Source organism: Nannobrachium achirus, assembly GCF_963921795.1.
Source record: "Nannobrachium achirus genome assembly, chromosome: 11".
NCBI classification, from domain to species: domain Eukaryota; kingdom Metazoa; phylum Chordata; class Actinopteri; order Myctophiformes; family Myctophidae; genus Nannobrachium; species Nannobrachium achirus.
In genome coordinates, this window is record NC_137820.1 from 11,616,715 (window position 1) to 11,631,613 (window position 14,899).

General features: G+C 41.5%; 1 protein-coding gene across 1 annotated transcript in view; it reads right to left on the reverse strand.

Moving 5' to 3' along the window:
* Positions 1 to 13,698, reverse strand: part of cbln1 (cerebellin 1 precursor) — a gene marked incomplete at both ends in the record, with an annotated part of 37,339 nt that extends 23,641 nt beyond the window's left edge. The window contains 2 exons of the mRNA XM_080736641.1: positions 12,100 to 12,219; positions 13,441 to 13,698. Coding sequence (XP_080592767.1) covers positions 12,100 to 12,219; positions 13,441 to 13,698 — 378 coding nt within the window. The remainder of the gene's footprint in view (positions 1 to 12,099; positions 12,220 to 13,440) is intronic.
* Between the last annotated feature and the right edge of the window lie 1,201 nt (positions 13,699 to 14,899).

Genomic DNA, 14,899 nt, shown 5'->3' on the forward strand with positions numbered 1-14,899 from the left:
ATTTATCAAATAAATATTTTGCTTGTAGCTTGCTCGTAGCTTGTAGATCACCCCAGGATGGATGTTAGGGATATTTTAATTATCGCAAAAATATCATAAATCGTGATTTCTTTGGTCACAATAATCGTGACATTTTCATATCCTAATCGTCCCATCCCTAGTTGTGGGTGGCAAATCTGCAGCTGAGCCAATCAAACGAAGCCATAGAAAACCACAGGAAACCACAGGAAACTGACCTGGAACAGGAAGTGTTTATGCCACCTTCTGGGAAAGGGAACAGTTATGAACGCTTGCATTAACAGCAAGACAACGTGAATTTCTACCTTTCCATAGCACTCCACGTGAAGACAAGACAGTGCAGTTTTGGGAAAGCATTTTCTGTGTGGGAGTTTGTATTTCAGAGTCCAGCACTTTAATCAATTCTAACAAATTCATCTGTCTTTCTCCACTGTGCTCAGGGTCATCGTGTCTTTCATACTCCCAGTGGGGTCGATATGGTACCGAAACCACGGTATATTTTGCAGGCCGTCTTAATCTATGCTGCGTCGCTTTGTTGGAAATAAATAAGTTAATATGAAGTCCATTATATGGACTTCATTTCATGCCGCCTCTGTTCCATTCTTTTTTAAAGGAGGACTTTGCCACTTTTCAACATATCTTCATATAGGTCCTCACTAATGTTCATAATAAAATTGCTAAAATAAATTCTACTCGGTCCAAGTCTCTTAGGAGAGCTGTGGGAAGTTCAGAAATCCATAGTCTTGTGACATCATCGTGTCAAAATATATATTTTTTTATTATCGCGAGGACAATAATAGCTTCCACTTTAACATTGCAACTTTTCAGGAATAGAAAGCCTGCATTTTCTGTTAGCTTGGATTCCCCATTGATGATGTCACAAGATTATGGATTTTGGATTTCTGAACTTCCCACAGCTCTCATAAGAGACTTTTTTTTTTGCAATTTTAATACGAACATTAGTGAGGACCTATTATATGAAGATAGGTTGAAAAGTGGTGAAGTAATCCTTTAACTTTAACTTTTCACGTCGACTTTCTCACCATTGATAGCTCAAAGAAACAAAGGATGTGTCACGGTACGAAATGGGCCGTGTACTTTGACATGGAAGCCAAAAACTGCAGTCTATTTTTGCTAGGTTGTTACAGTATATTTTTCCACGTTGAATATTAATGTCTAAAGTTATCAGCATTATCAACGTCAATTTTATCGCTGTACTTGGGATAATGTTATCGCCCGCAGCTGCTGTTATTGCCAAACAGTTCTGCCACTCTGTGCCTCTCAGAAATTCCAAAACATTTGAGGCACATATGTTCTGGTTTGGACTGGCCAATCCTTTCTTCTCTGGGTTTATACAGTATGTTGTGCACCTGGCACAAACAATGGTTTAGTAACTAAATTTGTTGCGTTTTTAATCTTCTGTGGTTGTTAACTTGACAAAGTGATGATGAGAATTATTGATTTCAATCAATGTTGATGATGAGTTTGTTAATAATAACACAAATCATTCTCTGAATGTATGCAACACAGGGCCAACAGATTAATATTCTTTCTTTTCATTTTCACTTTTTATCTTTTCATTTCATGTGCCAGCATGTAAATGAAAAATAAATGAACCTTGAATCAAACCCTTACCCATTTTTGCACTCTCAATAGCCACTATGCTAACGACTTCTCTATCTTTGCAATAGGAGAGATTGATCCTCGCTAAAACACTTTGTTTGTCAGATCTAGATTTGGTCTTTTAAAAACAAAAACAAATTGGTCTGTACTGTTGCTGTATTCGTCCATCCCCTTGTATGAATGATAAGATTTGTTGTAAGGATTCACAATGCACTGTGAAATGTAATCAATTAATTACATGGTCAAAACAATCAATACCAATGAAGTTGCTCTTGACGTTATTGACGTCATGAAAGTGCTGCCATTCCTATTACCATCACCGTCGCAGAAGCCAGATTTAAAGTCCATCAATTCAAGAGGTGTAATTCCTTTGCATATTTTACTAAAATGGTGCTTACATTGTCCATTATTAATAAATGAAAGGAAATGTACTGTAGATTAATGGAATATTTTTGATCCTTCAGCGACAACAATGTTGACTGATCTTGCATAGCTGCAACCGTGTATACAAATTGTCACCTAAAGCGTGTCACTGTCTAGGTTTACACATCCCCGCGTCAGCTACATTGAGAGAGACCAAATGTAATCTGATTTGATGCTACTTCAAACAGGGTGAAAAGATGAGATGAGGGGGGGGGAAAAATTAAATAATGCAGCACCAGATGTTCCAGTAAGATCCACTTCATATGCTGTCATTCATTCTAGGGAGATATAAAAGGAGTGGGAGTCTGTGGGTAATAAAAAATAACTGGGCTCTAATGGTGGGGAGTATCCATAATAGGAGATATGACAGCAGGCATCGTGCAGCTAATAACTTCACCGACCTGCTCACATTATGAAGAGAGGTGCGGTGCTGGAAACAGACACAGTGTTGAGCATTCATAACATTTATATAACGGTCTCAATTTCTAGAGCTGTAAAGGTTCAAATCAGCCATGGATCGCTACTGTGTTAAATCTGACAGAGGCTTCAAATGGAAACATAATTGCCGTGGAGAATTTTGTTGTTGTCATTCATTATTGCGACCGAAGGTCGCAGTTAACCATGAGAAATGTCACAGCTTGTCCGCGTGTAGACGGACGTGTACACATTTTTACAGTCTATGGGTTTGCCGCTCTGACATCATGCTCTGATGTCACTGTGATGTCCGGCACATCTTGTCCACGTATCTGTGTATCTCTGAAGGTCACACCTATTACTGTGGTTCCCTTGACACATCACTGTGACATCACAGGTGATATCACAGGTGATATCACCTATGTAAAAGTCCATATATGGGTATTCCCCAGAATCTCTTTTATGCCCAAGATCCCTGATGTCATCAATATACATCACTGGCCAGATGGCCAAGGCATGGCACATATATAACTAACCCTAACCCTGTGGCTGGTTCAGATAGGGATCTCCATGTATGGGCATAACATAATTGTATGTTGTGATGTCATGGGAACACTCTAACAGAATACCTTTTATGCCCATATTATATATAGAGATCCCTGATGTCATCAATATTAAGCCTATATCTAACAGGACTTCATATGGGAATGACCATATATGGAGGAAGATAACCCATATCTGTGTGGCTGGTTCAGACAGGGATCTCCACGTATGGGCATAAAAGGGATGTACTATATACAGTACATGGATCTCCATATATGGGTAACTGGTCCGATATACATCAGCCAGATGGCCAAGAATTGGCACGATCTACACTTTAGGCCCTAAATCATAATTTTATTTAAATGTTTATATATCAATGAATCGATATGACCGATTATTTTTTACAATCGACTAAATCGATTAGTCTGATTAACTATTTTATTCGACTATACCCGCCGTCATACAACGGTGTTGCACAAACATACCACAAAAATATCTACAAGTTCATAATGCATCGTATTGCAATGCGTTGTCGTTGTGAGCTTGTAGATAGCCTATTTGCTTGTAGCTTGTACATCACCTATTTTCGGCTATCTTATCAAATGTACTCTTTCTATAAAAGCCATTTTTATCATCGATTCAATCGATTAGTTTGATTAATTGCTGCTCCCCTAGAGACAAGGCAAGGAAAAACACCCTTCACAAGGAAAGTTCAAATTAACCAAGGAATCTTTAGGATGACAAAGGAGGGGCCCCCTTCCAGGATGGACAGGTAGGTGCTGAGTGATATCCAAATGCAAAACCAACACAATAACAAAATTGTTCAATCTAATTTCCGGTTGAAGTGACAATACTGAAAAACTCAACAAAGAAAATCACATCGCAAACAAGCAAAGAAAAACAAACCCCAGTCTCTGGATGCAAGTTTTCTTAAAGTGATTCTGCACTTATCAGTTAGTGAACGCTATACGGAGCATCCTGAATGCCGGTGGTGACAGCAGATCCCCAGGAGAGATCATCTCACATCTTACAGTGAGTGTGGAGGTGTGCATAGCAAACAAACATGAAAATACACTACCAAAGACAATTACAGGCAACAATGAAAAAGAAGAAAACAACAACGAATATTAAACAGTGTGTGTGTGTGTGTGTGTGTGTGTGTGTGTGTGTGTGTGTGTGTGTGTGTGTGTGTGTGTGTGTGTGTGTGTGTGTGTGTGTGTGTGCGCGCGCGCGCATGCGTGTGTGGTAACTATAACCTTTAGTCCCAGCAGCAGAATTATACAGTCACACTCACATATAAATACCTCTCAAGAATTCTGCTATCTCTATCTACACAACCCCAATCACCTAGTCAACCGCACGCAAACCGGCACACACACACGCACGCACGCACGCACGCACTCTCACACACACACACACACACACACACACACACACACACACACACACACACACACACACACACACACACACACACACACACACACACACACACACACACACACTCTTCCTCTTTTTCACACATGATCACACTTCCACATACTGTAATAGTCTATGGTGGTATTCTCCCACAGCGAAGAACAAAAGGGTTTATGCGCTAAGAATGAAACCAAGCATCTGTCTGTCTGTGTGTGTGTGTGTGTGTGTGTGTGTGTGTGTGTGTGTGTGTGTGTGTGTGTGTGTGTGTGTGTGTGTGTGTGTGTCTGTGTGTGTGTGTGTGTGCGTGCGTGCGTGCGTGCGTGCGTGTGCCTGTGTGTAATGTAGAGATGACAGATGAGAATCTTTATCACTGTTATCAGTGAGTCAGACTGTACAAAGAAAGCAATATGTATTCACACACACAATCGTGCACACGCAAACACACACACAGTACAGGGAAGAAAGTGTGCTAGAAATGGTAAGAAAGCATGCAGCCTTCTCCAGACACATGTACGCACAACAGCACATGTAGGCATGTACACACACACACACACACACACACACACACACACACACACACACACACACACACACACACACACACACACACACACACACACACTATATTGTCACTTTCATCGCCACCTACGTGTACAGAACTGTGAGCAAAGTGTTTTAACAGGAACATAGAATATAATTATCTTTGTATCTGTCACTTTGCTGAAAGTGTGACAATCAGTGACTCTCTTTGATGCGGAGAATACGATATAGATATGATTCATTGGCAGAAGTGGGTGGCATCGTTGCCAATTAAATGATCGCAGTCGGTGTGAAGGACCATGAGTGTGTTAGATCATGGGCTCAACTCGAATTTCAATACCATTTTACAGTGCGTACGGTACACCCCATTTAGATGAAGAATTTCTCTGCGGACTCCCTGCAGCATAACCCTTGGCACCTAAAAAGCACATAATAAACATTTAGTTTATGCACAAAGTGCCGTCCACACCAAGCACTAACTATAACTTTATATACTGTATATGATTCACTACTGTCTTCATTGTAGTTGTGGTGTTAGGCCAGGGGCGTCAATTGGGTATGGCAGGGGTATGCAGCTGCCATACCCATGGGTCCAGGGGGGGAAATAAAAGTTACTTGTAAATATGAATCCATGAATGTCTCTTTGTCTATATGTGCTGGTTATTATTATGTTGTTAAATTACAGTAAAATAACTACAAATGCAACATTAAAAACATGGTCCCTTTAAATGGTCCCTTGTAAAGGTATTATAATTATATTCTCCCCATCTTGACAAAATGGTATATTCCCATATTCCGCATGCAGGTCAGCTGCACAGGTGCAATTCATTATTGTTAATTGTGGCATGTTTACTAACAAGTTTAGCTGCACTTGAACAACCGTTCCAGGCTGCCATATCCAGCCCAAGAAACCGTAGAAACGGGGGAAAAAAATACAATTTACTTCTTAAAATAAATGTATCATGCCTGTTGCTAAGGTATGGCAACATGACTGGTGTCTTGCACGCGCGCGAAGGAGCGCGTGCAAGACACCAATCATGTTGCCATACCTTAGCTTTTTCTGAACTGACGCCACTGTGTTAGGCCGATTGAAAAACAAACTTCAAATATGTATTACAAAATGTATGTATACTGTACATAGCAACAACTACCCCAAAAGGGGTTCCCATCCTAACAAAGGGTGTTAGTTAAAGTTATGGTTATAACTGCATTGCGTGGTGTGGACAGCCCATAGCTCCCTGATTGGGAAGGCAGTCACTTGTGCCTCCCATCCCTATTTGCATAATATTTTCCCTAAAATCCAAAGTACAGCAGAGTTGCTCACAGTCACACTTGTCCTTGAAACAAGAACATACTGTGACACACAAGCAGCTAGAAAACACTGCTGTCTGTGTGTGTGTGTGTGTGTGTGTGTGTGTGTGTGTGTGTGTGTGTGTGTGTGTGTGTGTGTGTGTGTGTGTGTGTGTGTGTGTGTGTGTGTGTGTGTCTGTGTGTGTGTGTGTGTGTCTGTGTGTGTGCATGGGGGTCTGACAACATCCACAATTCACTGCCTTTCTCTGGCCAACAGCACACAACACCAAAAGCCAGTGGAGCATGGAAAAGGAGATATGATGTGTATTTATGTTGAGCAGACTCCCTAATTTTGCTGCTGTCTTCCTGTTTGAGATCGACGCTGATATAAGGAATGAGCTGGCAAAAGAGGCACTGCTGTACAGATAGGGTGTGTTTCTTGTAGCGTACAGTATGCTTCATGTGACTGACGTTGGTGTGTTCAGAAGAACAATCTGATGATGGGAAACTGCACCAGGACACTGCTAACCTTCCCTAGCCGCGACCCCCAAAATAATCATATTTTAACTGGGGACCCCACCACCCTGATGCACTAAGAGTTGAGACATTACATTTTGTATAACATGGTTCTATTGTGAAAATAGCCGATCTACATGCTCACAACGCCTCGCAACGCGAGGCGTTGTGAGCATGTAGATCAGCTATTTTCGCAATTTCTGCCTCTAATATTTTACAATTTTACCAAATTTTGATTTAGAGGTATTAAAAAGACCTCAAATTGTAACTTTAGAAATGGGCAGATACCCTCTATACACTTTAAGTTGGTTTGTTTACTGTTGAGTGAGAAAACAATGTTGCATATTAAGTTAATCATTATGGGTCCCCATGTGAGTCGGTCCCGACCCACAGGTTGAGAACCACTGCAGTATAGCATGTTGTTTGACCACACATTGTAGCTATTTTGTGTGAGATCTCCTGTTGACTCGAGTCGCACTATATATCACAAAGATAAGTCCCTGCATTATCTAACTATTCCTATTGATCTATGGAGGTGGTTTGGATTATGCTCCATCAAGAGCAGTCTTTCTCAGATCAGAGATGACACTGAAGTCTAAGTCATCTCATGTTCCGTTTAAAGATGAAGACATTAGGTTTTTCTTAATTACATGATACAAGAATGGAACCTTTTTTATTGGGAGAAGATTCTTTGCCTTTTTACTAAAGTGTATGGCATTCGTAAAGAAATGCATGCATGGATTTAATGAAATAACAGTGATGGACATATTTCTCATCCGCAAAGGCTATTACTAGTTCAAATAAATGGAGAACAAAGTACTCTCATTTCCAAAGAACATTCTTGGTGTGTGCCAATAAAAAAAGTTGAACTGTAAGTACTTTGTCCTTCATTTATTTGAAGTTTTGGATGTGCTACTTTTTGGGAATTTTTAATTCCTACTTTTTGTGTATACTGGACTTTAGGTCTAGCACTCCACTGAGAAAACCCATTGCTGATGCGCAGCCTCTTTTTCTTATTTAGCTATTAAAAGTTAGTTTCTGATTGCACTAAGTGCTCATGAAAGTCAAATAGACAAAGATATTGAATTGCATTGTAATGTGTGTGAAAAGCTTTGTTTCCAGCTCCTTGAGTGTCTAGTTGTGTGTTACTGTAGATGAACTACAAAATGGCCTGGAGTCAATTTATTGTCACTCAAGCATTTTGAATGACTACAGTTTTCCTCTCCTCAATTGTGATTAGTCGGTCAAAAATAATGACACTAATGAACTATTTGCTGGAGGTGCACAGCGCACTATGCCAAAAAAAAGCTGGACAGCAATGATTGCATTCTTTAGGGCCTATAGCCCTAAAGCCCTATGAAACAGACATCACACCACCCACACTTCATATACAGCTTGAAGAATACATGTCACAAGTTGAATGTCCATCATCTCTAGCCATCTGGCTGTCCCTGCCAGCAATAGATAGATAGATAGATAGATAGATAGATAGATAGATAGATAGATAGATAGATAGATAGATAGATAGATAGATAGATAGATAGATAGATTACCGGTAGTAAGGCTGGGCAATATATAGCGAAAATATATCGATATCGAGGTATCAACATGCAAGATATACATATCGATGAAGACGGCTGGAAATTAGGTATTGGTGTATGTGTCAAATGAATTAACAGACACACTATGCATGCATGTAGCACATGCAAAGCAGTCCATCTGTAACCAGGTGTGGTTATTGCAATAAAACCACTGTTGGAAAATGGAAATAAGGCATTTAATTTCTTTATTCTATGTGTACTGTGCAATGTGCATGCATGGTTATACTATTCATTATCTGGGTTAGGCAGGCAGAGGACCTAAAGCAGAAAAAAACATTAAAAACTGTATAATGCCATTGTTTCTACTAATATTGTGAGAAATATCGATATCGAGGTATTCAACAACGTTATCGAATATCGAAGGTTTTCCTAATATCGCCCAGCCTTAATAGATAGATAGATAGATAGATAGATAGCTATAACTTCCCCTCCATTCTCTCTCTCTCTCTCTCTCTCTCTCTCTCTCTCTCTCTCTCTCTCTCTCTCTCTCTCACTCTCTCCTGCTGTCTCTTTCCCCCTTCTGTGCACCACAGTAGCTTCCTCTAAGGCAATCAAACAGTGGGAGTTTTCCACACAACAGATGTATTGGCTGGCTGGTGGGACACATACAGAGGTGTGGGGTAAACGGCACACAGGAAAATCCTGTGTTGATTGAACTCTGAGAGTGTAAAAATGGCACCCCTTTTTACACTCCTAAGAGTTGATTAACACTTAGGATTTTGCTATACACACATGTACAAACGCAAGCACAAGCATGCGCGCGCGCGCACACACACACACACACACACACACACACACACACACACACACACACACACACACACACACACACTCACTCACTCACTCACTCACTCACTCACTCACTCACTCACTCACTCACTCACTCACTCACTCACTCACTCACTCACTCACTCTCTCTCTCTCTCTCTCTCTCTCTCTCTCTCTCTCTCTCTCTCTCTCTCTCTCTCTCTCTCTCTCTCTCTCTCTCTCTCACACACACACGCAAACAATCTGTCCACCTTGATGAAAAGTCACACCTGCTTGTTTCATCTCTGGAATCTCACCACAAAGTGTTTTCTACCAGGATTTAAAGCTGCCATTTTGCAATAATCTTTCTGCTTAAAAAAAAGAAAGAATGTTTTTTTTATCTTTATTTGTTTTGGAGTGGCAACATTTGCTTCATCCAACAAGTGAATCCTTTGCAAACCAAGCGACAGACTTTCTACTCCTGTGTGTATAGTGTAATATCTCTAACCAAATTGAATTCTTTATATAGCCTAGCGTATATATTTATTTTATTTCATTTTTTTCTATTCCTGAGTTATCAAACTTCATTGGTGTGTTCTGAATTTTCCTGACAATGCAGTCATGCATTAGATGGCTGACTGGTTGTTAAAGAATATTTAGGGATCTGTAACAACCAGTCCTATTAACCCATTTAAAACGGGTACACATTATTGTGTATCATTATTTTATGCTTTAAGTATTGAAAAATAGCAGATATACAAGCTCACAGCGCGGCACCGAGTGCCACGCTGCGAGCTTGTAGATCTGCTATTTTTGAAAAGTCGTGAAAATTAGAATTTTGACCCGATTCTATAAGTGTCTTTTGAATCCTCCTAAGGTTTTTTGAAAAACCTATGTTTCTATGTCAGCAATCTGGCTATAGCCATCGTCAAAGAAAATGTCCTTTTCACTTAACTCGAGCTCTGTTAGTCTGTTCTTGAGAGACTACTATGTCAGTGGTTCTCAAACTTTTTCATGTCAAGGACCCCCAAAATGGCCGCGGACCCCCATCACAAAATATTTAGTTCCAGGGACCACCCAGAAGCAAAATTTGAGTTACAAACGTTCGCTTTAAAAAATACATATTCAAAGATTTGCACACATTTTCACGACTTAAAAAAAAATAGCTGATCTACAAGCTCGCAGCGCGGCACCGAGCTTGTAGATCTGCTATTTTTCACTGGTTAAAGCATTCAATAATTCTAGGCCTAAATGTATATAGTCTATAGCCAATATATCATTCTATTACTGCTTCATCACACTTCACTGGTGTGTATGACTATGTGTTGAATCTTCCTGACACAATGCAGTCATGCAGTAAAATAACAAAGTGGCACACCTCGTCATTCTGTCCTGTTGTATGTATGACAAACCTAATTAGCTCTCCATGTCATGAGTGAAGTGTTACAACCCTCGGTCTGTTTGCGCTCTCAGTAACATGGAGATGATTAGGCCTACACGACATACTTGACAGGGCTTTTCAACCCCACATATCGTCTGCCTTCGTGCGTCTGTGGTTGCTGCTGTTGTGCCGTCATGCTAATTAATTCAAGATTCTGATAATAAAGCATAAGTACCATAATGGCTGCTGCTGTGCCCTCGGGGAACGCAACAGCAGAATTACACAACGAACGTTTAATTAACAAAATGTGTGCTGGAATCAACAATGCAAGTCTTTCAGGAGGACGTCGTTTTGTGCGTGTTAAAATGCAGGCCTAATTAACAGTTTTAGGTTAAGTCGTTTGACGCGTCAAAAAGGACAGTGGAGATTGTTCCTCATGCATGTTCGCTGGAAATTATTTAAAGGGTGCATATTACATACATATATACAATCTATCTATAAATATATATAGACCTATATATATATATATATAATAATATATATATATATATATATATATATATATATATATATATATATATATATATATATATATATATAGCTCACTGGGACAGAGCTGTCCATACTGATGGGAAAGGTACTGGGAGAAATACAACAATGTGCGAACACAGCAGCAAGATTTGTGAACTGTTGCGATAAAAGAAGGCTAGAGACTGGAACACAACCACCCTAAGGACTACAAACCATGGATTGACATCTAGACCTACTGCACACAGTATGAAAGAGCTGCTATCTTTAAATGCATTTTATTGTTTTTTTCTTACACTATCTATAAAAACAATGAGGAAAAACAATGCTGCTATTTGTTCCAAAAGCTTTATACCCTGATATAAAATGACACAATGTGACATAGCTCTGTTTACACAATGCTGTACCTCTCCAAATCTATATTATGTTCCCCATTTTCAACTGTTTTATTTTCGACACTTGCTTTATGTAAACTATGTTTTCTCATTCCGATAAAGCTCCTTTGAATTGAATTGATGGCACGGCGCTGTCCATTACATGGTACTACACTGGGACAGAGCTGTCCAGGGTACTGATATGGACAGCGCGCTGTCCATGGTGCTGATATGGTACAGAGCTGTCCATGGTGCTGATGGGACAGCGCTGGAGCCTCTGGCTAAACCCCACGCTGCCCCACCGGCTGCACTCCGCTTATAGGCTCCACGCCTATCGATTAATTATGACTGGAGCGACGGGTGGGCGCCTGGCTTTCATCTGTAAACGCCTCCCGCCGCCGTTGTCTCCTGGGAAAGGCATCACAAACGACTCTAGGGCATTTTTTTTGTCTGTCTGTCTGTCTGTCTGTCTGTCTGTCTGTCTGTCTGTCTGTCTGTCTGTCTGTATGTCTGTCTCTCTCTCTCTCTCTCTCTCTCTCTCTCTCTCTCTCTCCCCACATCATGATATTCAAGTTTTATGAAGTGAAAGCGCGCACACGCACGCACGCACGCACGCGCGCACACGCACACACACACACACACACACACACACACACACACACACACACACACACACACTGACCTGTATGGTTTGGCGGTTGTAGACCTTGACCACGTGGAAGTTAAAACTATAAATCCCTTTGCGCGGCGCAATGAAATTACTCCGCTCTTCATCAAAGTTCTTCCCAACATTTACTAGGATCTATAGAGATTATGGTCAAAGACAGCGTACACACAAGGAGTGTGCATGGATAGAGAAAAAGAGTGAGGATGGAAAGAGAGGAGACATCGAATAAATGTTCATTGCCATAGGCTATACATTATTTGGCTTGCACTCGAATTCAAAATTCATTTAGAAATAAAACAGAAATAAACAGAATAGTCACATTAACGTTTACAGTCGAGCTTGCAAGTGTAAAAAAGAAAGGAAAAAAATGAGGGAAGGAAAAAAAGTAGCCTAGCCCTCGAATTATGTCCCACACCTTTCAGATAGAACTTCACAGACTGGACTGGGGAAATAACTGAATCAATCTTTCAAATGAAACGTCCAATTATGCATTTCTGCACCCAAATGTCTGTTTTTATGAGTGCAAGGCGGGGTGGATGAGAACTAATGTATAATTGAATGGCCATTTGAAGGAAATTAACCTTTAAGACAGCCGACTAGGACCTCGCCCTCGCAACCTATCGTTATTACATTATTTGGCAAGATATAGGCTCCCATAGGCGCTATTGCCAGCTGAAAGTTGAAATATTCAATGCCAGGAGTTCTATATACTTTCCCACTTTAGGCTATCTATAACCATTGCAACACAGAAAGAGAGCAATTACGTTTCATTCCTATTGCATCCTCGCCGTTTGGAATTGTCTCGCCTATTCTGCTTTCCTCATGAGACAATTAACAGCGGACCACGGGAGGCGACCGCGCGCACTTTTCCAGGTGTGCGACCACGTATAAAGGCTAGGCTAATCGACTTCTATTTTCTAGTCAACTTTTAGAGTCGGGCTCCGGCTTATCCTATCCTATTGGCCTATATGTACACATCACTATCAGTATAAGCCCGCCACGGTTTAATTAGATAGGCCTATATAGCTAGCCTATAAGATTAGTGTTTTCTTATCAACTCATTGATCCACTTTTTCTTTTTCCACACATATAGCCTATAGAATAGTCCTAATATGAAACGCCCTTATATGCGTGCTCAAATGCGCTCTTTGCCAACTTGCATAAGGTTATTTTCTAACCTAAATATATAGCCTGAAAGGGTGTCACTGGCAACAAAAAAGAAAAGGAAAAAAAAAACAGATCTAAAAGTTAACAACGCGTCATGGTCAGTTCTTCTGAGAAGCAACAATACGGTCGTATATAAAAGCCACATCACATGGCTTATTGAACACCAACGGATCGACAGAATGTCCATACCTGGTCGAAGTAGATGACCATAGTCCTGTTGCTCATCTCGGAGGGCTCGTGGTTGGTGTTCCTGACGGCAGAGAACGCCACCTTGGCGCTGCCCGAGCGCACCGAGATGCCCAGCGCGGTGCCTGTGGGGTCCGCGGCGGGGTTGGAGTCGCAGACCACCAGGCACTTCCCCTCGAGGATGATCGGCTCCGTCTCGTTCTGAGCGCGGCTCGGGCTCGCCGCGAGCCACACGGCACCCAGCAGACACAACGTCAACATGATGTGAGGTCTCCTTTTTGGACTTCGAACCGTGGATCTAATCCCGTGAAAAAAGGCGAGGAAGAGTTCCCAAGTTTCTACGAGGAATTACAAATATGGACGCCTTCTATAGGAGGGGAGAAAGAAGCCTATACCTGCGGTGATATTACAACTCAGGTTGTTTTTTTTCCTCTCTCTCCGTATATGACTGAGCTGACTCCTTTTTCTGGTGAGTAGGCTATTTAAATCACACCTTTCCCTCTTTAAACCACGCTGTGAAGAAAAGGAGCGTATAGCTTTAATAGCCCCCCGTTCTGCGTTGTTTTGGGGAGGTGCAGCAGGGTGGTGGTGGGAATAAACAGTCGTTAAAAACCTTTTGTCATCGGTTTTCCCGGTCGTAACTTATTTGTCCTTCGCGAGTCTCAAAGTCAACACTTTCCCCCTCTCTCACTTGGTGATGGAAGGAGCGGCGGCAGCAGCAGCAGCGAGCGATGCGTCGGCGCCCTGGTCGAGTCGCAGCGCAGTAGAATGCATAGCGCACGTACGGGGCTCCGCGTCTGCTCTCTCGCGCTTGAATTATTGATATGTGAGATATTGGAGTTTCAAACACAAAGGCTCGGGATGAGCGGACGCGCGCAGGCGAGCGATATTCCCGCCCCTTCTCTTTTTTTTTTTTTTCTTTCTTCCAGTGACGCCTCCTCCCTCCCCTCCGGTAACCGGTTCCCATCACCGGATTAGTAGGTAGGCTACGGGAGTCTCTCTCTATCCCATAGCCCGAAGGGACGGTTGGTTGCGCAGCGCTGCCCGTGATGATCGGCTTGTTGGAGTTACATGAATCATACAGTTAATTGGAGAAATCAGAGAAGAAAAAGTCAAGTTTTTATAACAGACTATTAAGAATATCCATTCTCCTCGTCAGCGGTCGCCAGACAACCAACCAAGTGTTGGCCTCACAGAGCCACTGTTGTCCCTCCTGGCAATAGGATCAAGACTCTACCATTCCATTAGTATGCCATAATCTCCACTATTTTCCGATCATCTCGACGACCCGCGGCTAGCTATTTTTTAATGTCTCCCTCTCTCGCAGGAAACCTCTTCCCTTCACCCCCACCTCGGCTCTAACTGTAGCCAACTGCGTCAAGACACTGTGGCGTTATAGTTTGGTGCGATGTGGAACTGTCCAGTGGTGGAAAAGGTAGGTCTACTCACGTCACATTTATTA